This window comes from Lonchura striata, chromosome 19 (assembly GCF_046129695.1).
Source record: "Lonchura striata isolate bLonStr1 chromosome 19, bLonStr1.mat, whole genome shotgun sequence".
Classification (NCBI taxonomy): domain Eukaryota; kingdom Metazoa; phylum Chordata; class Aves; order Passeriformes; family Estrildidae; genus Lonchura; species Lonchura striata.
The window spans coordinates 5250965-5278203 of NC_134621.1; the positions used below are offsets into that span (position 1 = coordinate 5250965).

General features: G+C 41.4%; 1 protein-coding gene across 1 annotated transcript in view; it reads left to right on the plus strand.

Annotated features, from left to right (window-relative positions):
- The first annotated feature begins 5123 nt into the window (after positions 1 to 5123).
- Positions 5124 to 27239, plus strand: part of GRB2 (growth factor receptor bound protein 2) — a 50510-nt gene continuing 28394 nt past the window's right edge. Inside the window, exons 1-2 of the mRNA XM_021554434.2 lie at positions 5124 to 5167; positions 9899 to 10121. Coding sequence (XP_021410109.1) covers positions 10044 to 10121 — 78 coding nt within the window. The 5' untranslated portion in view covers positions 5124 to 5167; positions 9899 to 10043. The remainder of the gene's footprint in view (positions 5168 to 9898; positions 10122 to 27239) is intronic.

Here is a 27239-nt window from a genome sequence, read left to right on the forward strand (position 1 = left end):
TAAATTAGTGAGAATATTTTGTATGGTTTAGAACTGGCAGTGGCTGTTTGTCTGATTCCCCCACCCCTTTGCATATTTCAGGACAGATGCTAAGAAATGACTATAATTATAATATGTGTAGTAGAAAAAGGAATTGAAAGGGGAAGATTGATACAAAAGCTGTCTGAGTCCTAAAAATCAAAAGGAGTAGTTGAGATGACCACCACCTTTACCAAGGCTGAAGGGAAGATAGCATTTCATTTTAGCTGAATTACATTACTTCCCAGCTCCTGTGTATTGCTTAATAAATAAGGGAGTTGCATGTAATTCAGTGTCTAATTGTAAAAAATAAGTGAGATAAGATATTTCTCAAAAGAGAGAGATTCTACCTTTTTGTAATAAGCAGCATCTGCTTTGTTTTTCTCCAAACTGAGAAGTAATTGAACTGACAATTCCAAGCTGTCCTGAAAAGGACAGATGACTGGATTGGGAGTAGGAAGAAAGCAGAAGTCCTTTTGTACTAAAGAAAGGGGGATGGCACACTGTAGTTGGATCTGTTTCAGAGCTTAAGCAGTTCTGGGTGACCCCAGCCAACTGCTTTTATTGTTTAATTTCTTAATGCCAGTGACAGCTATTTCAGGTCCCAGGTAGAACAGCCTTTCCTACACAGTCAGCTTTGTAAATCTTGTCATTTCTTCTTTGTGACCATAGAAACACCGGTGGTATGGAAAGAAATCTGATTGAGTGGAAGACTCATGGGTGGTTTTGGTTTGGACCTTTTTTCTGGTAGTTTTGAGCTTAAGTTTTCTCATCTCCTGGTCTATAAAAGTCAGAACAGCCCCTGTTTGTCTCACATGGTGATTAAACTGCTTCACAAGTGCTCTTGAGATCTGTAATGAGTAAAATTGTGAAGCTGTTCTGGCAGATCAGCTGTTCTGTCTGGGTCACAAGCAGCAACACTTATTGATTGCACTCGGGCAGATTTACAGAGACAGTTGTGATAACAGTTCAGGGTGTGTGTGAGAAGTCAGGGCTGAGCATGAGGAGGCTTTCAGCTGGCTCAGAAGTTAAAAACTGCCAATTCTGTTCCTAACGCTGCTGAACACTGGCGTTAGTTTATTGCATGGCTTTGGGCAAGCCCTCTCTGCTCTGTTTCCCTGTTTGCAGAATATGGATATCTATATATTTATATGTCTACACATCTATTATCTGTTATCATACATCTATTCCATCCCTTTGATATTGTTGCCTTTAGCACTAACCTAAAGCTGCAAATCAAAATGAGACCAACTCACCAATAGACAGCAAAGCAGTTACCCAAAATCATTAATTATCCTACTCTGAAGAATAGACACAGAAAACACATTTGGACAGGGTTTTTTCCTTAGCTTTGCTGTCTGATTCCCTAATTAGTCCTATCACATGATGTTCCAAATATGGGCATGTGGGGAAATCCTAGACCAGAAACCTAAATCATGAATTAAGGTTTTAGAGAAACTCTTGTAATACCAGTTAAGTCTTGTAGACTCTTCTCCTTGGTGTCCAGTTTAATATGAGGTGACCAAAAAAGTGAATTTGTTGCTAGTTCTGTCTGTATGTGGTACATGCAGTTTTGTTTCAGTCTGTGGTCTGACTTTAGAACCTCAGTGTTAGGTTTTTCTCAAGGTATTCAGTATCTTCCTAGAGTAGGTCATATTTGTTGCTCTTTGGTTGCATCAGGCATGTTTGAAGCAACTTTGTTCCAAGACAGACCCAAATATGTAGTAAATTGAATAGTTTTGGATTTTATGGCTAATGTCTCTGGTTTGATTATCACACTGAGGCAAACATGGGTTGATGTGGGAAGAAAAAGGCAAGAAGGTAATATTCATGCAATAAATCTCAACAGCCCCATTCCCAGCGTTCCCCATTCCCTCCATGCTGTGCCTACATTCCTGTCATTCCCCACTGTATTCCTGCACATCTCACAGAGAGGTGTATATCCAGGCAGTCCCCCCACAGCTGTCAGAACAGTCTCCTGGCAGTAAATTTTCAACAGGGAAGAAAATTGATCGGGGCCTGTCTGCATCTATTCCACATTCCCTGTGGCAGAATGTCTGATTTGCCATGGGAGCAAGCTTTGCGTCCTGCTTCGTACATCAGGCTGCTTAGATACAACTTATACACAACACACAGAGTGTTCCCTATACAAACTGCAGCAATACAATGCAGAATCACAGCATGAAGTTTGAAGCATCTTAGGATGTGCTGAGCTAGTCAAGGGTTTGTTTTTTTTTAAAAAAACACTACAATTCTTTGAAAGCAGGAAATGCGTCAGAGGAAGAAAGGTGTATGTTATAAATGTATTTCATTACAATTATTGTGCCAGATGCCTTTAAAAAAAAACATTGCAACAAACACAAAGTTCCTTAAATTGTCAACAGTGTATTGTAGTTCATGATGATGACAGATCCTCATGTCTGAGGAGAACAGCCTTAGGAACATGGCATTAATAGGACTATTCCAAGCAGCAATTTTAAACCTTTAGTGGCTGCTTGACCCATTTTAACAAATATTCCTCTGATCTATTGATAGCAAAACCCATACATTTATTTCTCCAGACTGCTCTGAGAAGTTTAAAAAGGTATGCAAAAGAAAGGTCAGACACAAGAATTTTTCTTACCTTCTTAAAATACTCAGTGCTAATCTTGGATTAGATTTTATTATCATCAACTGTCATAGAAAATTCAAGCTATTCCTAGACTGAAAAAAAAAAAAAAAAGAAATTGAACCTTGGCAAAACAATGTCTTTATTGCCTATTTCACCCTTGCTCACAGCTATGTCAAGATTTTTGGCTTTTGCTTTAGCAAAGCTGCACAGTATTGCACAATAAGTTGTGTGTTTCTATAAAGTATTAACTTGTTTGTAAGCTGGGGGAACATTCTACATGGATTGGTTTGCAAGCAAGTACATCTCAGCAATTCCTCAGTCAGGAATATCTTTCTGTAACACTCTAATCTCTGCTATTTCTGAAATTTGTTGCTTGTTTGATTTTCTAGGACTGCCCTTTTACAGTCAGGCAGCTGCAGCCCCATAAAGTAGCTGTCATTCAACTGGCAGCTGTTGGCCATAGCTGGCTTTTCAAGTCCAGCTAAAAGTAGCTCCTATAGCTTCTTTGAGATGTTATTTAACTTAGAGAAACTTACTATGAACTTCTAAATCCCCATGTTGAGGGCATACATGAAACATGAGATTCTGTAGGACTGTTCTATGAACAAGTACTGGGGACTTGAGCAATCTTGGAATCCAGCTCCAATTTCATCAATCTTGGTGTCACTTCTGAATGAATCATTTCTGCATCCTCAGAAAGAATGTCTGAAACATTTGTAACATCTCAACTCCTAATGCTCCTTTTCTCCACCCTTTCCAATGTTTTGCATGAAGTATGGGAGGAACTCACATCTTCCCCCAAAACCCAAATCTGGGAATAACTTAAAACCCCTTAAAGACAATGTTGTGAGGATGAGAAAATGAACTTGCCAAGGATTTAAAACACAAATTTAATCCAATCTTTATCAAGCTTCTTAAGCATTTATAATGAGAATGTAAGCAGGCAATGTTTGCAGAACATGTTTTATAAGCTGGATTGTCTGAGGTTGTGGTAAATATTCTGATGGTACTGTGGTCTTGGTATGGATGTAACCATAACCCTCCTGGCAGACTCCAGCTGAGGAGAGCAACCAGTGCCATGGTTTGTTTTTTAAAAAATATTTCATTGGAGGCTAAAAATGTGCATCTCTGTCATACAACAAAATATCAGTTATCTGTGCCTAAATTGTAGACTTCGGTTCACAACAATCCTAAATTTACATGAGCCCAGCCATGAGTTCTGCAGTTGATATCTGGACACTGTGGTTGTGCTGTGCTTCGACTGCCCACTTCCAGTTTTTCTGGAGGTGGGGGAGAGGGGAGAGACAACAGTTAACTCTATAGTAACAGTCCTAGAGAGGCTTTTCTTGTTCAGAAACCACCTTTCCTTCCTAGAGCCATAGGAAAGCTTTTTTTATTTATGCCTTTATCAAAGGATTGAGGCCTGATGTTTACCTGAGCAACTGCTTTACTGTATAATTAAGAGTATTTTCAAGCTAAAAGAATGTCAGGAGGGTCATCCATGCAAACCCTGACATTAGCTGCCTGTGCAATCTGAATTTTTGTCTCTGTGGATGCTGTAATTGCCATGTGTGATTAAACTATTTGTTCCTACAGCATGGGTGCCTTAATCACTGCTCAGGAGAGATGGCAGTTGTCAAGGAACGGCTCACCAGGTGTGTTCTCTGCTCTGAGCTTTGGGAGCAGCTCTGCACGCCTCGGTGTCTGCTCAAACACTGCCTGGACAAGCTGGGGTGCATCTCTGGTAGTTAGAGAATTTCTAGATCAATTCCTCCTTGCTGGCTCCATGGTGTAGCACATGGCCCTGTCTTACAGAGAAGTGGAGACACTGACAAATTAAGCAAGTATTGTGCACAAAGCCAGCGTGATTTCTCCTCCAGAAACTCAGGGCCTCCTCCCCAAGGTGTTAACAGAGCCTCGATAGCAGAATCACAGACTCAATTTGGTTGGAAAAGACCACGGAGACCAGCGAGGCCAACCTGTGATCCAACACCTCGAGACCATGGCACTGAGTGCCAGGTTCAGTCTTTCCTTAAACACCTGCAGGGACGGTGCCTCCACCACCTGCTGGGCAGCCCGTTGCAGCGGTTCATAACCATTTCGGTGGAAAAATTCTTCCTGATATACAACCAGAACCTCCCCTGGCGCAGCTTTCACGCTGCGCTTTTGTCCTATGGCTAGTGGGCTGGAAAAGCCCGAGCCCCGCCTGGCTACGCCCTCCTTTCAGGTACCCGTGGCGGCCGGTGCGCGCCGCGCCGCTCGGCCGCCGCCTGTCCCCGCCCGCGGCCGGGGCAGGGCAGGTCGGGCCGGTGCTGCGCACGCGCGAGGCGTGCCCGCGCTGCCGGCGGGGCGGGGAGCGCGCAGGCTCCCGCGGAGGGCGCTGACAGCGCGGCTCTCGCGAGAGCTGCGGCGGGACCGGCGGCGCGGCGGGCGGGGGGCCGGGCCGGGGCCGGAGCGGCGGCTGAGGCGGCGCTGGAGCGGCGGCCGGGCCGGGCCGCGCGGGGCCGGGCAGGCGGCGGGAGCGCCCAGCGCTGCGCGGTGAGTCCGGGCCTGTGCAGGGCCGCCGCCCGCCGGGGGCCGTGCCGGGGCGGGGAGCGGGGAGGGCGCACGCTGAGCCCCCGGTGCCGCGGCCTGGGCCCCGCGGTGCTCCGCTCTCCTCGCTGCGCTCCGCCTCGGCGCCGGCCCCGTGTCCCGCCGGGCCTGGCCGGGTCGCGGGGGGTGGAGAGGATGCGGGCTCTGCCGGTGGGGGGGTGGTGGAAATGAGCTTTGGGCTCCAGAGGCGTCATCTGCTCGGCGAGATTCCCGGCTCGCGTACGGGCAGCACCGGGCGGGGGTCGCTTTTCTCTCTGCTCTAGGGCTGCGGCGTGTGGCTGGTCGTGGTTCTTGGGGCTTACCTTTTGTATTCCCCAAAACGAGTTCTGTAACTTAAGGCCGCTTCCAAAGGTTAAAATGCTGCAAGTACCCTGTAGGCAGGATAACATCCCTGCTACACTGTCTCCAAACACGTTTGGGGTCATGCTTCAAACGTGCGTTTCTGTGACGGAGAAGGACATTTTTCTCTTGGCCTCTTCCTTCTCTTCTGAACCTCCTTCTTCAGAACCAGTGCTGGTTTTGTGGGACAAGGTTTGACTTGCCAATATAGTTTCAAATAATCTGTAGAAGACAAGGATGCAGCCTTGTTAACTCCCACAACATCTGACTCAGACACCTCTTTTATAACCTACAGTGAAAACTATTCTGTAGCACAGTTAGTAACTGCAAGAGCAATTCACAGATACAGTGCTTAGGGAAGTTAATTCTTTGTTTCAAAAATTATTAAATGCCTGGGGTCAAGGGACAAAATCTGAAGGACCACAGATGGTTAATCAATCTTCAAACACAGTGTTGTTTGTAATCCATTTCTGTGCCAACTTTGGAAATTTAGAATTTGTGCCACAAAAAGACCTTTCAGTTGTTATCATCTCTTAGGTTGATTGTCATGCCATATTTGGGTGTTTCATCATACCAGCTAAGTTTGTAACTTTTAAAGCAGTTTTACAATGTTTAAAATAAGAAAAAAAAAAAAAAAAAAAGAACTGCCAGTAAATAAATTCTGGCAGAGGTGAAGTTTTCTGTGCTTTGTACTGTAGCTTAGTTTTGTAAGTAATATCTTGAGTTGTCTGGTGCTGAAGGAAGTTGAATCGCATTAAGCTGGTAGATCAGGGGGATAATTGTGATCCTGAATGTTCTGGGGTTTATATGTTAATAATCTAATTTATATTTTACTTTGTTCCTTTATTATGTTATACTTCCTTATTTGGTTAATTTGAATTAGTGTTCTGCCCTTACAATTTTAACTTTCTATTCTTTTGTCTAGAGCCTGACACTTGCATTTCTGCATGTCTTCCCGATGATGTATGCACACATTTTTCTTTCCAACACCCTCAATAATGTTTTGTCCTAAAACAGTTGATGAAGTTGAGGATCTGATTCTTTCCAAAATCTCCTAGTGAATCTATCTTGCCTCTCTTTGGCTTTTCTAAACTGTCTGTTGTTCTATTCCTGCCTGTATCACTTTCCAGAAGAGCAGTAAAACAGTGAAAAGAGAACAATGAGAAAGCTCTCTTTTGTTTAAAAACCATGCTGTTTCTAAGAGTAATGAAAAAAGCTCACCTTTGCCTGTGTGCTTTTTGAAATATCTGTTGAAGTGAGCATGAGAATTGTTTCCTGTTGGCCACTACAGGGAGGTTTGTATTTATAATTACTTTTATTCCATCCTGAGCTGCAGCACTACTACTAATGAGCATTTACTGTTGGCTGCATCTGCTGCCTTTTCTTCCTCTTACCCCTCCCAGTATTTTTAAGAGCAAAGGAAGTCTTAACCCAAGTCACAGTAAGGTGAGAAACACTGATATTTTGAGAAGTCTTAGTCATTTCTCTAGCAAGATCATCTGAAAATTTTTGTAACATGTAATCATTGTATTCATATATTGGCTGTTATTCATTCATACCAGTCTTACTCCACTTGCAGTCTGTGGACTGGGTTCACTGCAGTAACGTGTCCTGTTGCACTGCTCTCTGCCTGAACCAGATACAGCTGTGCTTTTTTCCCCACTCACGCAGTTGGCTTGCTCATGTTTTAATAACAGCATGGCTGAATGTGTGTAAGAACTTATTTAATAATATTGTAAGCAGCAAATGCTTCCTTAAGAGAATTTAAGGGAATTATGCCTTGGCTTTACCTTTCCTAATATTTGCTGTGTGAATATCTTGGTTTAATATTTTCAAAGCTTTTCCCTCTTTCAGATACAACTTTAATGCCTAAACTTCAGCTACACTTTTGTCTAAAGTCAGGAAAGTTAAAGTTTTGCTGCACACTGCAGCTGCTGTTAACATTGTTACCTGGAAACATCACTCCTTTGTATGCTGACAATATATCTGATGGTGGTAGTAGTACTAATGCATGTTTAAAGAGTATTGCATGATGAATCTCTTTCATCTTGAATTGTGCTGGAAAATTTCCCGACATTGTGTTGTTACTAAGCTCAGGGAAATGCCAGTATAGTTCTTGGAAATGCTGCATCAGTTTCTCTAAGAAAGTTGTGTATTAACACCTTCAGTTAAAAAAACTTAACTATTAGCTGGTAGTGCAGTGCTGGGTAGCAATACTTGTGTGCCCCTAAAAAAGGAATATTTATAAGTTGAAGCATTTGTTTTTTTCAATGTGTCTCAAGCCTTTAGGGTATACTTTACGTTGTGCAACTTGATGTTACATTCTTAGGTTTGGAATTTGGGGTTTTCAAGTTATGCTCCCTTGGCTGAAGGTGTTTCCACATGTGGCATGGTGGTGTTAGAAACACTCAAAGGTTGCTGCCAGTAATATTTAAGAAGGACTAGAAATAGATTATGTTTATCAAGAAAAATACAGGACAGGTAGACAACAAGCGTTGAGTAGTTTGCATTTTCCATTGCTTCATACATTGTCATTCATGTTGCCCATAATGGTGCTATAATAGCAGAAAATTATCAGTTCCATCAGTTGACAAACCCCAAGAAGCCAGGTTGGAAAGATGAGGAGATGGTGAACACAACACAGTAGAAGCAGCAAAGAGAAGACACTATTGGTGAAGGGAAGTAATAATTGCTGTTTGGATGAGTGTGCTGGTATGATGTGGAAGACTCACATTAGAAATAAGGTTTTTCATCAGCCTTGAGACTAAAATTAAGTCTTTCATAATTACCAAAATGTAGTTAAGATGATCCACTTCATGGATTTCATTATGTGTGTTGGTCAAAGCTTGGATCCAGTACATTGATTTCCATCAGTTATGGTAGCACAGGGAGATAGTTCTGTTGGGATCTTTGTGGCAAGTGACTCTGTTTTCACCCTTGCTGACCTGTCAGTAGTGCTGTGTAGGAAGACGAGAGAAATCCTAAAGCTCTGTCCATGTGGGGACCCCTACTAAGCCAGTCTTTTTTTGATCAAGGTGAATCCTGTAAATACCTCCTTTGATTCTGCCAGCTTCCTGTGATAGAATCTCAACTCCAGTGTTTGCCTCGAGCTTCGTTATTCTCTACAGGGAACTGAAGGTTGGGCAAACATGGGGCTCATGGAATATAAGCATGTTAATTGCTGAACTGCATTTATGTAAGGCAGGTTTTTCTCTGAAATGAGAAATTACTGTTGCCATCTGCTGCCTTTGCATGCAGCAGGGCTCTTTCTGGGCCACAACCAGAGCCTGAATTAGCAGGTGCGTGGGTTCACCAGTGTTTGTCAGATCTCTTTGGTCTTGAGTTGTCACTGACAAGTGCCAGCTCTCTGTTAGCTCTTCAAGGAGGTATTCATGGTGGGTTTTAACTTACAGACTGTCGTATTTGTGTTTTGGTGTATTTTTCTGATTAGTTAGCTTCTGTGCTATCAAGTGTAGTTGGAGTTAATAAAAATCGTTCCCATTCAAACCTGAGAGCAGGATTTAAGCCTTTTCAGGTGGTTTCGGTGTGTATCTATGACTTGCTCGGTTTGATTTAATGTCTTCTCTGAGCCCGTAAGAGACACGAACTCACTGATTGTCACACTGAATTACAAAGATTTTTTAACGCGTTCTGCTACTCAAAGCACTGGAATTTTAGGATGGTTGCTTTCGCTTAGAGTCAGCCCAAACTTTTGTTTCTGTGTGAGATTATTTGAAGACACTTTCTGATAGGCATTTCCATTCCAAAAACCCAGTAGCACTCTCTGCTTTGTCTAGCTTGTATTTAAATCGCCGGGAGCTGTATGAATGGCGGGACACGACCCATCGGTGCGGGCATCTCCAGACGGGTCTTTCCCAGGGCAGCCGGTGGGGAGCGGAGCGCATCCCCTCGCCTACCACGGGCTGTGCCGGCCCCGTGGTGCCGAGGGCTCTCCTCCCGGGCCCCCGGGGGGCCGGCTGGCCACGTCCTCCCGCCGTTACATCGCTGTAATTACCGCTGCGAGGAGAGGGAGAGATCCCCGGGAGAGGCGGGAGCGGGGAGGGCTCCGCCGCGGGACGCTGCGAGCCCCGGGGCTCGGAGCGGCAGCGGCTCCCGGCGGGCCGGTGGCGGTGCCGCTCCCGCCCCCGGGAGCGCCGGGGCGGTCATTGGCCGCGGGACGCGTCACTCGGGCGAGCCGGGCCCGGGCGAGCGGCGGCGGGAGGAAGCGGCGGCCGCGCCGCGCCGGGCGGAGGGAGCGGCGCTGGGCGCGGCCCCGGCCATCGATCCGTGCCACTTCCCCTAATGGCCCGTCTCTTCCTCCTCCTCCCCCTCCCCTAGGGCGGATCGTCCCCCGGCCTCCCTGTATGTGAGAGACGGGGCCGGCGCCTCGCACGGAGCCGGGAGCCGCCGCCGCGGGAGGAGCGGAGGCTTCGGGGAGCGCTTCCTGCCCACCGCCCGCACTGCCGGGCGCGGCAGCCCCAGCATGGAAGCCATCGCCAAGTACGACTTCAAAGCCACCGCGGATGACGAGCTGAGCTTCAAACGGGGGGATATCCTTAAGGTAAGTGCTGGGCTCGGGCTCGGGAGTTCCCTATTTAGCGCTGGGCTGTTCAGTTTCTCTCTGAGTCTCTTCCTGTCCATCTGACCTGACCCTCTTTTAGGTCCCCAGAGAATGCTGTCTCCTTTCAACACGGAGCCTCAGGATCTTCTAAATCCCAGTCACCTCTTAGAACAGGAGAGGCTGTTTTGTTTCAGTATTAAGCATGCATCCTAATGTCTCTCAATTATCTCTTCTGAGATTGGAATATTTGAAAATTTAGTCATAGACACGGCAGCAAATAAGCAGAAGTACAAGATAAAGGGGAATTCAGTGTAGAGATTATGAGAGGAAGCCCCATGAAGTAATCAAGATCAATTTGGTATTGCTTTTCTTTGCCTCCTGCCAAGGATTCTAATATCAAAGAACAGTGATTGGATTATTTCTCAGTACATAATCTTTTAGCATCAGGCTGTCAAATATTGAAGCTGAGTTTTATCTTCAGTTGTGATGAACTGAAGTGATAAGCTTGTGGCTGAATATATAATGGATCTGTGCAGATGTAAGTGAATGTTGGAGTGCGTTAAAGGAATTTTAGTCTATAGTTCTTTCAGTATATCAAAGGCTTTTTAGACTTCATCTTGCCTATATTACAGGAATTTGAAAAAACGGTTGAGTTTCTACAACTGTAATAAAACTGGATACATAGAACAAGCCTAAAATTTTATTTTGTGGGGGTGTAAAATACAAAAATCCTCAGTGATTTGGCCTCGGTGAAGTGTAGCTCAAAGCTTTGTTACTTTCAAGTAATAAGAGCCATATTGCAGAATGCTTTAATGGAATTAATTCACAGTCACTATTTCTCCATAAGGGTGGCCTTTACCTTCCTAATGTGGTATATTTGGTGCTAAGGTACTTTAAGCTGTTTTTTTTCTAAAATGCTTGGAGTAGAAGCAGTTTTGAGAGGTGCTTTTCCTACAGATGTAAGGCTGTAACTGTGTGTATGCTGACAAATCAAGTCCTGCAGACCTCAGTGGGATTACTCATCTGCTCAACATTTTTCACCAGGAAAGAGCTTGATTTTAACTACTGCTTTAAAATAAGCTAGAAAAAAGAACCTTTATGTGTAAACCTACTATGTATCTTTTATAGCTGATATTTCAACTGTGGCGTTGTTAAAAGTGTGAGGCAATAAACAGATAAAGGTTGCTAAAGCATATCATGCTTTGAGATTTTAACTTATAAAATGGTTGCATCTGTGTATGTCCTACATGACCCTGCCCCATAATTGGCCTAAAAACTCCTGTTAGACCTGTACACCTCAGTGCCACTGTGTATGTAAATTACCAGGATATTTCCTAGTGCTATTTTTAAATGTGTGAGACTGTTAGAATTTTGGAAACCTTTTGTGATGACCTTGTTTTTGTTTTAAACCTGAGCTGTGTTCTTCTCTTTCGGGTTACTACTAGCTGCCCTCAACTTTTACAGTGTATTTGAAGTATAGCATAGCTGAAGTCAGCTTTTAGAAAATGCTGAACAGGAAGGATAAATGAAGTTTAATGAAATATAGTTTATTGTAAAGTGTATTCTCAGCTATTTTCATTTAGTTTGGGGTAGAAATTTGTTTAAGTAGATTAAAAAAGATAATAAAAATTTCACTTGTTTAAAAATATGTTCTCTAAGAACTAAAGGAAAAATACATTTTTTTTAGCATTTTTGAAGTTTAGTTTGTGTTAAAAGTCTTGCATCTATGAAGAGTGGCTGGTAGTAAGATGTTCTTGAGTCCTGGCTACTTGATGTCATCCCATAGATACAAATTTTGGCACAAAAATAAAAGTATATGTATGCTGTTATATAAATATATGTATACATTAATAATTATATTTTTCCTAGAATACACAGGATTCTCCTACTTTACCCAAAACCTAGGCTGAACACTTCCTCAAAGCATTTATGCACAGTTCAGTTATTCAATCTGCATTTACTTACTTTTCAGCTCATATTCATATGAAAATGCTCACAAATTTTACATGTTTACCTTATTGATGCATAAACTGAACCACAGAAGTGGTAAATCGCTCAAGATTATCACTGAAGTCAGTGGAAGCATCGGGGCTTTCAGGAATCCTTCAGCACATAGTTGAGCTGAGTTCTGTGCAGTGTGCTGAGATTCACTGTGTAAAGCTGGCGAATTTCAGACAAATAAAACCAAACACTGTTCCAGTTTACCCATACTGACAAACTTTGTTGCTTTGAAAAATCTGTTTCACTTCAAATATGTTTGAAGTTGTGGAAATTAATTTCCACCCAAAATGCCAGATCTGTTTGTTAGAGCTCTGCTCATGACTAAGAAATCTTAGGGGTATCCCAGTCATGTGCCCCATGTGATGTCTCTCATTAACCAGGTCAATCCTCCTGTCCTCAAAAGAGTTGGGAAGAGGAATAGACTTGTAACATGTTGAATGCACTGCATCCTTCAGTGTCCCTTGCTGAGGGCCATGTGTTACTTCATGTATGATGAAGCCTTTTAACAGTGAGACACCTGTGGTGATGTGCTCCAGAGAACAGGGCTGCCTGTTAGAGGATGGCAGAGCATTGATTTGTAGAAAAATGTGCCACACAACACAAGAAGAAAATCTCTTAATAGCTTAATTCCCATTCCTTGGAAGTCCATGCTTCTCCCTGTGTGGAGAGAAGGCAGAGATGCCCAGTCTGGCTGCTCTGACCTCAGCAGATAACTTGCCTGTGATGTCATGTGCCATTACTGCTGCCTACCCACAGATTTAGGACCTGATTGAATAGCACTTGAACTGGAGCCATTAAGCTGGTTGTTAGTAATCTTGTGGCTGGTTTCCAAAAGTGAGTGAAGATAGTTGACCTTTGGCTTGCAATTGTAAAACAGCTGAGTGAAGAGGAAAAGTGCTTGGCCTCTTTTTTCTTTTTTTTTTTTGCTTGTGGGCATTAGGTGGTAAAAGCTGCTCCTATGGTTTCTGTAACCCTGGCAGGACAGTGGGTCCCCTACCCTTCTGTCTAGTAGCAGTGTGTGGTACTGCCTCTCAGGAGATGCTCACTGACAGCTTTCTCTAAACTTCACATACTCTAAATACTACTTGCTGAACCTTTTCCAAAGAAAGGCAAGATTGCTGCTTCCTTCTGACAGTGTTGCAGCTCTCTAGCTTCATGCTTTTCCTGTTGCTTCATAGGAACTTGTTGGTGACTGGGGTCCTTCTGGGAGGGGTGAAGGTGGCCTGTCTTGTTACTTAAAAAAGTAAAATAAGGAAGCTGAAGGATTCCTGCCTGAGGGATTCCTACTTGAAATCTTGATTTACTGTTTTTTCACTTAGAACAGTTTACAGTTGTCCTGATGCCTTTACAGTCTTCACCCTTATTTATTTTCTTTTTCTTGTATATATTGAAGTTGGGATGAGTTGAATTTAGTCTCAGTATTTGTTATTCAGGTTTTATGTCCCCCAAAACTATTTGCCTTCGTGCTAAGTGCCAAATACCCAGACCTAAAGTGTATTAATATGTGCTGATGGTTTGGCAGGAACCAGGGGGAGAAAAGAGAAGAAAAATCACCCTTTTTTGTCATCTCGTTGTAATTTCTCTACTCCTCCTAAATCTAATCACAAGCGTGAAGTTATTGCCACGGTGCTCTGAGAACTTTTTGTGTGGTTGACGCAGGAGCACTAAACATATTAATATCTTGTATGTTAAAGTTGTTTTGTTTTTAAATTATAAACTACTGCTCTGTTTCCTCTTTCTCCTTCTGTCATAGGGTTGGGGCTAGCTGGAAAGTGTTTTTCTGAAGAAGGGAATCTACTGTTTCCAGTAGATATCATCATAATTTATTCAGGGGTGCTTAGAGATTGTTTTTATGGCTCAAATTATCCAGGTGGTGTGTCAAGTAGAAGGTTATAATCTTGAATTTTGAGGTTTTTGCTTTTATGTGACATACAAACCAGCTTCCTTATGTGCTAAAAGATTTCCTTGACAGGATTTTGATCACTTCACAGTTTGGTTCGGCAAAGTCAAGATTACTTTTCCCATTCTGATCATGGTTCTTGACAGTCACCACAGGTTCTGTCCACATGAGTGTTTGTCACCACACTTGTTTTCTTTGTCAGCCCTTAAGAGAATTGAGTGTTTGCTAACAGTTGATGCTGAGGTGGCATTTTCAGTTCCTGCATGAAAACCATTTTTCTGTAGCAGGATAGAGTGGAACAGTTTCAAATAGAGGCAGGAAGATGATAAATGAAGGGAGCACTGTCTCCCTACTGCTCTTTCCCCTCCTCTGTGACTTCACCTGCATTGGCTGTTGTGTTGTGGGGTCTGTCCTAGAGAACAGAAATTCAAGGCTTGATGAAAAGATGTGCCATTATTTTTCCTGGTTTGAGTGAAGCTATCTTCACACTGATCTTTCCTCTCCCTTCTTTACACACTCCTCCATATTTTCCTATTTGTTGTAATGGGATGGACTCCATGTGGTCTTGATTATTTTAATGTGTGAGAAACAATTTTCTGAATTAATGATTCAGCCAAATTGCAAGCACTATGTGCTTTGTAGTGAAATAGGTCAAATATTAGAATTAGTTGCCCAGAAAAGTTGTGGAATCCTTGGAGCTACCCAGGCAAGTCCCTGAGCACTCTAATCTAATTAGACTGCTTTGAGCAGGAGGGTGAATTGGGTGTCTTCCAGAGGCCCTTCCAAGCTCCTTTATTCTGTGACTTAGCTGTGAGTGGCAGCTCTGCTGTGTGTGGTGGTTGATTTGTAGAGGTGCTTAGGTCATGTTCTCTGGCTGGTGGCCTTGAATTAAGATGATAATTGCCATCAATATATGATCTATATTGCAGTCTAAGATGGCAAAACTGTCAGAACACTACAGAGACATAAAACCAAGTGCGATTACCTGAAATGTAGTTGATTTGGCAGCCTGGCTGTTGGAGATCTGTGTCAAAAAGAGATGCTGCTATAAGGGGCTGCATCCTTCAGATCTGCTGAAGTGTTCAAGACCTGGTTTGAGTGCAGACTTCTCCAATACTGTTCCTCTTATGTATGAAAGTAATATGACAGTGGGTTATGTTCCATTAACCAACTTCTGTAGCCATCAGGATGAAGTGTGTGGGAAAGAAATAGCTGATCTTAACAAAGTGTGTGTTCTGTATTTGTAGAAGAGCTTGGACCTGCTTAGACAAAGTTTGTGTTGCTGAAGGTATTTTTGTGCAGGAGACATAATTATGGAGTATTCCAGTCTGAAGGTGTAAAGTGGTCTTTGCACGCAAGGAATAAACACACTCCACCTTAAATATGGGATCTTTATTTTTACTTAGAAGGTTTTTATGATGATTATTTAAACTTGTCCCTGAAAGCAGAGAAAGATGAGCTCTGTGAGCTACCTGAAGGTTGTAGGAGTTCTGAATGTTGAACAAACACTGACTATAGCTAGTGGTCAGCTCAGCTGATTTTGTGACACTGCCTTAGCACATGTTGCATTCTGTGGTAACCAGGGAGAAGGTGCTAATTTGAAGCTCAGCTGCCTTTGCCAGTTTAATGGAGGAGCTGTTACAGCCCCTCTGGAAGGTCCAGCTTGTGATATGCCAGGCATGACAGACAAGTGTTAGCACAGGCATAGCAGCAAATCACATTTTGGCTTGATAAATTATTTATCTGCTTTGTTCAACCTGCTTGTCAAACTTCAACAAATTTGATGTGCTTTTGTTTTTATTTACTGCCAATACAAAAATGCTGCCTCTCCTCTTCAATCAGGTGACATTTCTGTTGTGTTAATTATTGTGATGAGGTATTGAGAATTTCAGATCAATAACATTGTTATTCTTGGACCTCCTGGGTGTTAATGAACTAACTTTTATTTAATTTACTGTTTCAAATTAAAATGGCAAAAACTTGATTGCAGCTTGAGGGAAGAAAAGGATTATGATTTTTAGTGGCATGTATTAAGGATTGGGAGTGTATTCTTAGATTTCCAGTTTGTGTGTAGAGCCCTGCTAATTAATTGTTTGTAGTGATATTCAGACTTCTCTGATTTCTCTCTACAATTAATAAGATTCAACTAAGCAAGGGAAGATAAGAAATCCAGTTTTTCTGTGTAGAGCTCAGCTTAACAAGGAGTGAACTGTATGACCCCTTGATAAAATCCCTTGTGCTTTAAAATTGCCAGGGGCTACATACTATAAATCAAATACTAAAGCCTGAACTTCATGGGGAAAAAAGGTACTGGGCTAAACTAATCCTATTCTATGAAAACGTAAAAAAATTAGGCATTAGTGCCCTAACAATACTGGACCAAATCTTATCATCTCAAATTGAGCAAAAAGGGGCTTTAATTTACCAAACTTGATTAATTTTACAGTACAAAACTAAACTAGAAGAACTACTAAAGATAATTTTTGGACATTTTCACAACTGGTGTGAGACAGAAGTGTTGTATTATAAGCTATTGTACTGAAGATGGCAGATTTCCATACTTGCTCTTTATTCCTAAATTAAAACCTTTGCTAAATTTTTAATAATTCTATTTATATGCATGTTAAAAGGTTTGAAGAATCAAAGCTAATTTTAGAACCATAACAACAAACAACTTTATAAATCCAGCCAACACACCTACACACATCCCCCAGCTCCACCAGAAAAGCACATTTAAAGCCATTCACATCAGCAAAGGATTCTATAGCAGACAGGACCTAGTGAAGATGAGTTCTGAGTTTTTCCTGTGTTGCTCTGTGGCATCACCTTTCTTCTGGTCTGAATTGCAGAATGTCCTTTCCAGGTGTGAGAGCAGAGGTTTGTTGCAGCAATGAGACCTGAGGTGTCTGTTGGGTCCATGGGTTTGTCTGCATCGTGTGGTCAAGAGAAGAGACTGGATCTTCTTTAGCTACAGCCAAGTTGACCTCGAGGTGGCTGGGCTAATTGATAGCTCCACTGTGGGATTCGATGTGAATTACAAAACTCACACAGGAGTCTGGATGAATGCTGTTAGTTGATGTCTGAGCAGCTACTCTTAATTAACCCAGTGTAGCAGAGGATAAGCCTTATTTCCCTTCTTCCCCCTGCCCTTACTTTTCTCAGTGCTAGTGTGATGGGTCCTAGCCACGGAGATGAAGCTGTGACTTGGGAATAGAATATTTACATAGGAAAGTGACCAAGTGAATGCATTTGTTCTTTCCCTGCCCAGTCTTACAGCCTTAGAAATGGAGCATTTGTGTAGCTATCTGTTTCACTGGGGCACTGATGAAAAGAGGCACTAGGTCCAAGTGTTTTATTTTTTCCTTGCTTCATTTAGCATTTTGCTAGGATCTCTTTGATCTCTGTCATTTCCAGTTTTCTCTGAAAATTGTGTTAGATTTAAAATGCAGATGAGTAGGTGACTTGTGTGTGTTCCGCATTTGAAGGTAGATCAGGAGGCTGATACTGCAGCAGTTTGATACACAATTCTTATCTGCAGCTTTATCCCCCAGCTGTTCTTGCTCTTTCATTTCCTTTGCTGATCCTACAGTGGCAGTTATCTCCCAGGCTGGGCAAGCACCAGTGACTGGAATAATCAATATACACTTGGAAATAAATGCGGCCTTTGGATGCTTTGGCCCTTGAGGAGAGCCAATAGGATAGGAGAATACTTTTGATTACTTTTGTGGTGGGCTGGGTTTGTTTTCATTTTCTACATCAGGAGATGCTGGATAAAGTTGTTTCTTTCCCTCAAATAGCCAAATCTTCTTAGACAGACCAGCAGCATTGTCCATTTAAATCTGTCAAGCCTGGGGCTTGTCCTTGTTTGTCACTTTGAGGCTCCTGCCCTGTTGCTGAGTATTTAAAGCACTGTGTGAGTGGCACATGCCTTCAGCTTTGAAGACATCTTGTAACACCTCCTAGGAGTAGGTGTTCAAATGGAACAGAAAACGTTGTGAAGCAGAATGTCTGTGGTGGAGCCTGAACTTGTTCCCATGGCTTGTATGCATGATTGGTGCCACCATCTGACAACTCAAGTGAGAATTGGTTTAACAAACTTAAAAATGTGTTTTTTCATGATGACATGTGCTAAACACACGGAGTTGTACAGCTGAGCTCTAATGGAGCAAAAAGTGAACTGACAGTCTACAAAACTGCTCATGAAAATTATTTTTAGGGTATTTATTATATTCCTGAATCTCAGATGCTACTCTACAATACTTCCTGATTAGTGACTAGATGCATCTGAAATTTGCATTTTAAATGGTTGTGTTCATAATTTTCCTCAGCCTGTATGTCTCTCTTTAAGAAAAGAATGATGTTTTTCTATAGATACTAACTAGAACCCAGTTTTTAAAATGTTTTAAATGTATTGAAGAGCTTAAGAGGCTTTTTATCCCCTTCGGCAGCGACTGCTCACTTGAATTTCTGTACCTGATCCTGGATTCTTTTGTCTCCAACTGTTTGAGGTTGTGAAAAGCAAATAGTCCTGGTATTGGGGACTCATGAAATCAGTTGGGTTTTGATCCTGTGGTGGCAGATCAGAACAGTGACTGGAATAAGGCAAAATCTAGGAACAGCTATTTCTGTCTAGAAGTAGATTGTCAGCCTCTGTGGAGTAATTAATTTAGAATGGTGATGTTCAAATGTTACTGCCCTTTATAAATAAAATATAGGAGAATACTCAACAGAGTAGAATTATTCTGTTTGTACCTGCTGGATTTACTGGTTTGCATGAGTTCGTGTCAGCCTGCACGCAGTGTTGGGAGCTGCCTGTTGGCTCCACTGCAGCTGGACCTCATGCAGAGAAGAGCAGAAAGCTTTTTTTTTCTCTCTTCAGCTGAACTGTAATTACACTGTTAGTCTCTAAAACCTCTTATTTAAATAATTTGTCTCTGGAATTCATGCTTTCTCCATGGAGCCAACCTACTTCTTGCTCTAACTTGTACTAAAACTCTACAGGTTTACGTGGGGGAAGGGGGTGTGGGTAGTGCTGCTGTTATGCAAAATTGTTTCCCTTGGGAGGAAAGGGGGGAATTCTTCATGAGTTATGTATGAGACAGCAGGTTCCACTAATCATAGCAGCTCTGCTAGTACTGAAGACTTGTAGTATGAGCTAGTCAGCCCTCTGGTTTGTGAGAAATTGGCACAAAATTTTAAATTCTTGCAACTCTTGCTGAGCTTGAGTTTTTCCATTTTAAGTCCTGATGTACAGTAAAATTTTTAGGGTTTTTTTTGTTACCTATACTTCTTTAGCATAAGTATGAAAACGATACTTAACCATTTGATCTGTTTTTTACTTGCTGCTGTTAACAATAGATTATGGTCTGTTTGGAAAGAACTGTGCTTAGATTCCTGGTCTAAGTGGATTTATTTTAGAATAAGTAGGATTTTCAGCTGAAGAAGTGTGTACCTTTTGTGAGTACCTCTGGAAAATCTTCCACTTTTGCTCAAGAGGTATTTCCCTGAGCTCCTGTGCAGTTCAAGTTTTGTGCTCTAATCTTTACTACTTCTGGGGGCACAACTAATCAAGGAAATTTGATTAGTGGGGAGGGAAACAGGGACTCAAAGCGCATCCTACAGTTGCAGAAGGGAAAAGAACCAAATGCAAGGAAGAAGATGAGGAGAAAGTGGCACCCAAGGACTGTGAACACTTTTAAAGATGAAATTTGGCATTTAAAATGTGCTTTTCCCCAACCTTGTCTTTGAATAATGCTTGAATTTTGGTGACATGAACATCAGTTTGATAAATTTGCCTTGTCCAGGCTATATCAGGGGGAACCTGTTGTGCATATATTTCACAGCTAAATTTTGTTTCTGTAATGTTCTACATGTCCACAAAGACTACTTGAACAAGATGTATCCTTAAGCCTGGAAGTGCTCAAGCATGGGCTGGCAGTTCAGCTCCCTGCTGACCACTGGAATGGAGGAAGCAGAAGTTGCTTCTGCTTCCTCCTTGCCTTCACTTCTGTCCCTATTTCTTAAAATATATTTTGCACTACCACCTCTGCCCTACCTCTCCTGAAACTATAGTTTGTCAAAAACGGTGTGGATTTGTCTATTTTGACTGTTTATGTCAGGGTGTTTAAACTTTCTTCCAGCCTCAAGCTGTCTTGGTGTTTCCTTACACTTTACTAAGAAGAGATAACATTCCTCATTTTTCTTCCCTGAAAATTGACTGTAAGGTTTAGATTGTCACTTGCCCTCTGCCAGAATGGGCAGCTGAAGACTCTTGTGACTCTCCCTAAAATCACTGAATGGCTTAGTTTGGAAAAGACCCCTAAGATCATCATGTCCAACCTTCCTACTTAGAAAAATTCGGATTGAAACCAACAACTTTCTTTGCAGGGTCACAAAAGATAAAGATAACCAAAGTGATTATAGTTGACCCACATTTCCTGATTTCCACCCTTCCCATTACAGCTTGTTGTGTCTGGAAATCTTGCAAACTGTTACCTTTGCTCTCTTTAGGTAATGTAAAAAGGAAAGGCATAAGTAAAAAGGCTTCCAGCATTTCTATAAACTTTGTTGAGCCTTCTTTCCTTTGAAAAGTTTGTATTTCAGTCCACCTGTCTCTATTTGGATTACAAACACGTGCATGATGTCGCAGTAAGATTAGAGGCACTGTTGATTCTATTTGCATGATGAGTAATAAATTCCCCCTAAAGCTTGTTTGTTGAGAAGAAAACATTATTTTTATCATTCCAGAAGGGCTGAAGTTATTAAACATCGGGCAATATGTTGATAAAAGAGCTGCTCTACAGGCTGGTCAGCTATTGAAAAAGATCTGGAGGTGACACAGTTGTGCTGCAGGTTGAAATTCTGTGGAAGTGGCAGATTTACCCCCCAAGGGTATTTTTCTGAACCCTTTGGGGCTCCCTAGTTTAAAATCCTCACAAAGAAAATACTTTTACACAGATTTCCAAATTTGCTTTGACTCTAACTGGATTTAGCTGTTCTTGGGCAGAATTGCAGTCAAAACTAAAAAGTCTGACCATACCTAATGAAAATCTTCTAAAAGCTCCTTTTTTCCCTCACTCATTGTTCCCAAAACTCCCAGTTTACTAACTGGGATGGAGAGGCCATCATCCAAATGGGTGAAAACGAACTTGCGTCTTAATAGCAGGGATCAAGTAACACTCCTGGGGGGTGCTTGGGTTTGCCAAGGTTTTTCAGCCCCCACAGACAGATTTGAGCTGACCTTTCACGTGGCCCTTGTACTGTGCTGCCAGCTAGATGTATTAGTCAGCTTTCTCCCACTCACTGTTGGTTGCCACAGATAATACTCAGTTTATTGTACCTTTATAATGAATTATGTATTATGCTTTAAAGTTTCTTCGATGGAAGTAAATTCTACTCTTCCCAGTGTTCTGGGAATAGTTCCTGTCTGAAGTGAATTATGCCATTTTCACAATTAAAATAAAAAGAAAACTGGTTACACATAGGTTTTTCCATTGTTATTCTCTGTGCTCTGAATATTTGCCATTCTAGACTGGACTAGATGTACCCCTCCAATGCTGACTGTGTTGGTCAGATGTTTAGCCCTGGACATCATCTTCCTCTTTGTGTAAGGTGTTGGCTTCCTTCAGTCAGGCTGGAGTGACTCACTCTCCTGGAGGCTGTGTCTGGGTATTGGTGGCCACACCTTTTGTGCATCTTTCTAAACCCATTGTGAATCCATCTGTACATTACAGCATAAAAACATCGTAACATAAACACGTACTGTGTGGAATAAAGTCACTTGCTTCATTTGAAATGTGCTACCTTGGAGTTTTACTGATTTTTCTCTTTTCTTCTCTCCCCATCTCCTTGCAAGACACTATATGAAAACATCTCTCCTGTACCTCTCATGGGGAGAATTGATTTGCAAATGTCTTCTTGTCTCAGTTTCTTTTTTTTCTGAGAAGGAGATAGGGAGAGTCTGATCTCTTATAGTCCAAAACTCATTCCATGCTTTATCTTGGCTCTTTTTGCAACTCTTTTAGTTCATTTTAACCCATTCCAAAGAATGCTAAATGTAAGTACTCAGAATATGGAGGGGCTGACAGAAATTTAGTGTCAAAATATTTGTTTGTTTCATTCTTATGAGAAACAGGTAATGTTTCTAATTTATTTTCAGATTGCTGTCCCTTTGATTGTGTTATAATTGTTGAGGAGTAATAGTTTAAAATCCTTAGCTTCATACAATCACAGTTCCTTGGGGTTTTTAGCTGTGTTTTTCCTCACACGTGTGATTTTCCATATTGTATTTAGTCTCACATTTATCACTTGGCCTTTTAGTATTACAAGTTATTAGTGTAACTGATGAATTTTAGGGTTTGAGTACATTTTGTCACTCTCTTGATGAACTTTGCCACTTCACCTCTCTGTTACTTTCTTGGATGGCTCCTGAAGCTGCAGCCAGTCCTGAGATCCTGTGGCACAGCCTCCCTGTGCTGCAAACACTGACCTTTTGGTTTCTTTTTCAACCACCACGGGTGAGGTTCTTGTGTTGTTAATGAGCACATTTGTGGAGACAGGTAGCCAGAAGTTGAATTGTTGGGTTTTTAAATGAAGCAGCTCAAATAAACCCTTGAAAAGCCTTGTGACTATTTCCAGTTTATCACAATGAGTCATTCATCTGCCCTCTATACGGAGTTACATTTTCATTCTCTCCTGCCACTGATTAAGTGGAGGTCTGAGGTGATGATTGCTTTTTGCTTTTATAGCTTTGCCAGAAGAGCCCAGCCTCCAAACAGCTGCCTGAGTCAACTTAATTGGATATTTGCTGTACTTCCAGGGAGGTTTTATGGCTATGGTCTGGCAATATGGCTGCAAAGCAGCTGGGACCAAACCAGCATCTGTCATCTCATCATATGTATTTTAAAGTCTTTAGATAAGACCTGGTTCTGGTTGGTGAGTACATCCCTGAGCTGGCTTCCACATATTGTGGTCTTCCCAGAGCTCCACTGTTGGGAATCTTTTTAGATGCATCCACACTAATGCGTGGTCTGAAAATCCCATTTTGTTGTGTGGGAATGATTGACCCTTTGTCAGGGCCCTGGGGGGAATTTTTTGTGGCCAAGGCATTGATCTCTTGATTGGAATCTCCCAGTATGGGAGAGTTTTAATGCCTTAGCTTTTATTGTGACTTACAATGGAGATACCGTGCTGCTATAATGTACTTGGAAGCTTAAAATTAGTCTGTGGTCAAATAATACACCCTCGGGTGTCAGTGACCTGCATTGTGATATCCCTTCCAGGTTACTGCAAGGGAGCCATGATGAGTTCTATTCTTGTTCTAATTTGTTCTTGACCTGGAACAATTCTTCTAATTTGAGACACTAATTAGGAGATGGTTTTAGTTATCTCTGATCTTTTCCATAAAGAATTTTGTGTCTCAGCTGTCTTGACTTTAAGATTTTGGAGCAAGTTACTGCTTTTGGCATTTCATATCTGTATTTCTGCATTATTCATATAAGGAGACTCTTGGATTTTTTTGTTCTTGCCTGCAAGCCAAGAGAGCAGCAGTAGAATTTTATTGTTGATATAGCTGGTTTTCTAATAGTATGTTATATATATAAAAAAAAAGGCAGCATTTATCACTTTCATATTTCTTGTTCTTCTGAGATAATGTAAGTAGTGTCTCTTTTTAAATTAAAAAAAAAATTAATCCCGTATTAGGATACTGGTTTTCTTCCTGACCCTGAGTAACCCTTGGACAACTGTTTCTTAGCCCAATCCATGGCATAGTGAGCTCCAAGAGACTAGTATAGGCTCAGTCTCTTTATGAGACAAAGTTCTACTCTAACTTTTTGTGAGTAAATGGCAGTTAAATGCTTTATTTTCCTTTTATGGAGAGAATTGGACATGAACAAATACTATTTTATTAGTTCTGAAGTGAAAGAGGAACTTCATTACACAAGGGGATTTTTTAAGCATTTCTTTGATGTGCAGATGTTACCCCCTCTTTATTTTTTTATTCTTCTCATTTTCCCCTCTCCCCTCCCTTCTAGTGTGTACTTCAGCAGTTTACTTTCAGTAATCCCCCACAGCTGTGATTTTGGACTTTTTCTGAGGTAGAATGAAAATTAAAGTTGCTTTGGAGTTCTTTGGCCTTGTACTTTCCAGTTGAAGTCAGCTTAAAAGCAATGTTTTAGCATGAATGGATGTCACAGACCATCAGCAGCTATGGCACAGGTGTGGTCCTTGCTGTGCAGTGTCATCTTTCCTTCTCCTTTCCAAAAGAGGAGATTATTGATGTCTTTCCACTTTTTGCTATTCACAATGATGTGTGGTGCTTAGACAAATGCCATTTAGTTCTGATAGCTTTTGTTGTTTTAGAGGAATGATCCTTATCCTTTGCCATCTGATTCCATGTCTGTGGTTCAGATGCCCTTCTCTCCAGCTCCTCTCTCCATCAGCAGTCATCAAAGCCTGTTCTTTTCTCATTCTCTGAGGAGTGTGTGTTTTTACAGGCTTGGGTGGGAGGGTGTTTTTCTTTTCTCTTTGAAAAAAAAGGCTAAGCTTTCCTGTTTGTCCAGAAATTGCTGAGCTTTTTATGGTTAAATTGAGGCCACTGTGACTCCAGAATTTGTTATTCCGGACTTAGGAGTACAGAATTGTGCATGTTCCATTCTGTATCCTATTGGTTCTCCACTAATTGAACCTTCATTTAATGATGAGTTTGGAGAAGAAAGAAAAATGGATTAATGTTGGAATAAATTATAGCTTTTTTGACTCAGGCCTGTTATGACCCAAAAATGGGCTAAACTTAAATGTCATTAAAAGATTTCTGGGGTATAATAGTTCATTATACTGTAGCATCCTGAAAACAATCATACATTTCTTCTGAAAGTTATCATGGATTGAAGATCAGCATGAGATGTTGGTATACTAACCCCACTCTGTTTTTAGAGAATTTGATGTGTTTGCCCTACTGAGTTTTGCATATGCTAAAGGCACGAGTCAGTGGGAGAGACTGAGGAAGCTTTGTGCTGGAGAGGCTGGAATATTGGCACTTGTGTAAAAGGTGGGATAAGTAGATTGCCCAAGTCTTCATCATCAAATTACTTAAGATACAATATTAAGAATATTGACATACAAGTTGTCATTATCAAAGACCTATGGAAATCTGGAAAAGAAATAAAGGGTTTATAACTGAAACCAGCTATTTGGGAAACTAGTTTTGGAAAGATCACTGAGCATAACTAGTTGGTGCAGTTTGGTTCTACTGACTTTCAAAATTTAGAATAATTGCTCAGAACAGCCTATGAAGCAAAGTTTAAATTGTGATTAAATTGTAAGATTAAATTGTGATTAAATGTATTTTCATAGAGGTTAGTTAACTGTAAAATCCACTGAAATCTGTTTTTCCTGTATGTTTTTTAATATATATTTTATTTCATGTATTTGCCTTGGTGACTGGGGTTTTTTGACATTAAGGTTTGCTTCTTGCAGGCCCAGAAGTTTGGATTCAGTGTTAGTCATGGTTTTGGTGAACAAAGATCTTTCAGTACAGTTGTTATTTGAAATCTTTTTCTTTTAGTAGAACCTGGCCAGGCGGGAATGACCAGAGTTGCATCTCTTAACACCTCCAAAGGTGGCTTGAACAGTATGTAAGAATGGACTGTTTGAGCTCTCTTTGAACTTTGGGTTATTAGTGCAACACTAGCATAATCCTTGGGTTTTTGTTATTGCTGTTGTTTTTAAACCAGCCAGGTTGGTTTTTTTTTATTGGCTTTCTTTTGAAGTGTAACTGATGACCTACACCCATCCATTGAAACACAGGTGCAAGAAATAGCAATGTGCCCTCTCAAGCCTGTAAAAAGCAAGTCCCCTAAAAATCTTTTTTGCATTAAATGGCCTCTTTATTATCCTTTCTTTCTCCCCCATTCAGTGTTACATGAGAAGGGAAATCACTGCTGTTCATGTAGTGTTGTACAGTAAAGCTTTATCTCTTTTCTCCTTATTGGGTTCTGTGAGATTGCAGACATCCTGTGAGATGTTTGTGATTTTAGGGTTCTAGAGCCAGTGGCACAAACTGCCCCCAGCGTGGTCTGGTCTGTCACACTCGGGTTTGCAGGCTCATGGGGTGCTTTACACTGTGCAAATGGGACAGGAATGAGTCAGAGATGTTCAACACTGGGATCAGAAACCATTTGCAAGTGTCTTCCTCTTGTGTGTGCATGTCCCGCTAGCAGCAAGGAAGTGGGGACAACTTTGCAGTTACAGGAAAATGAGGAGAGTTCCCTTTTCTGTTAAATATTCTCTCTCTGAAGATCAGCCAGACTAAATACCTATCACTTTAGTCTTCAATTCAAGAGGTTGCTAGACATAAGTCAGTAAAAATATTAAATAAACTAATCAAAAAATGCACTGATTAAAACCATCCCTCTGCAGGTGACAAATCTCTGATAAGTATCATTGCAGTTCCTCAGTGGTAAATTAGTGGTTTAAATACCTTAAACAGTATTTTTTATATTGTAGAAAACTGAGCTCATGTCACACTGAACCAAAATGTTGTTGGCTCTATGCTCTGAAATTGCCTTGATTTGTACTGGCAAAGAAAAGCTTCATTAATTTATCTTTATTTTAGTCAATGCTGCTTTATAAGTGAATTTCTAATCTAGTTGTGAAAGTGTCTTGTTTTAAGCAACAGTTTGATTACATGCAGTTGGATTAAAAGTCTGACAGCAAAAATTTGTTTTTACCAGGATAGTAAAATTACAGTATTGGCACTGCTGTTCTTTTTGTGGGGATGGGATTGTTGGTGTAGCTCTGCAGAACTGAGGGCATTGGATCTCCCCTTCTGGCTTTCCCCAGGGAGCCATCCCAAAATGAAATGGTGATAAGAGCTTTTGGAAGATCTGCATGTCTTTCCCACAAACGAGAGTTAAATGTAACATTTTAAATAAATAGATAAGAGGTGGGACAGCAAGTCCTGCATAGGTACAAACAGAGCTGAGGCAATAAAGAGCTTTGTGTGGAGACCGACCAAATTCCTAATTGTGGCTGTGTCTGTATAATGCAACACAAAATCATGAGGGCTGTGAGAGTGTAAGCAAGCTTTTTGTAGGCTGAATTAAGACATGTTTTAAAGTCATTGGCCAAGAGCAGATGCATGGGAACTGTGCTCTGACACTTACAGAGTAATTAGTCTGAACTGACAGGTGAACCTGCTCAGTAAGAGATTGGAT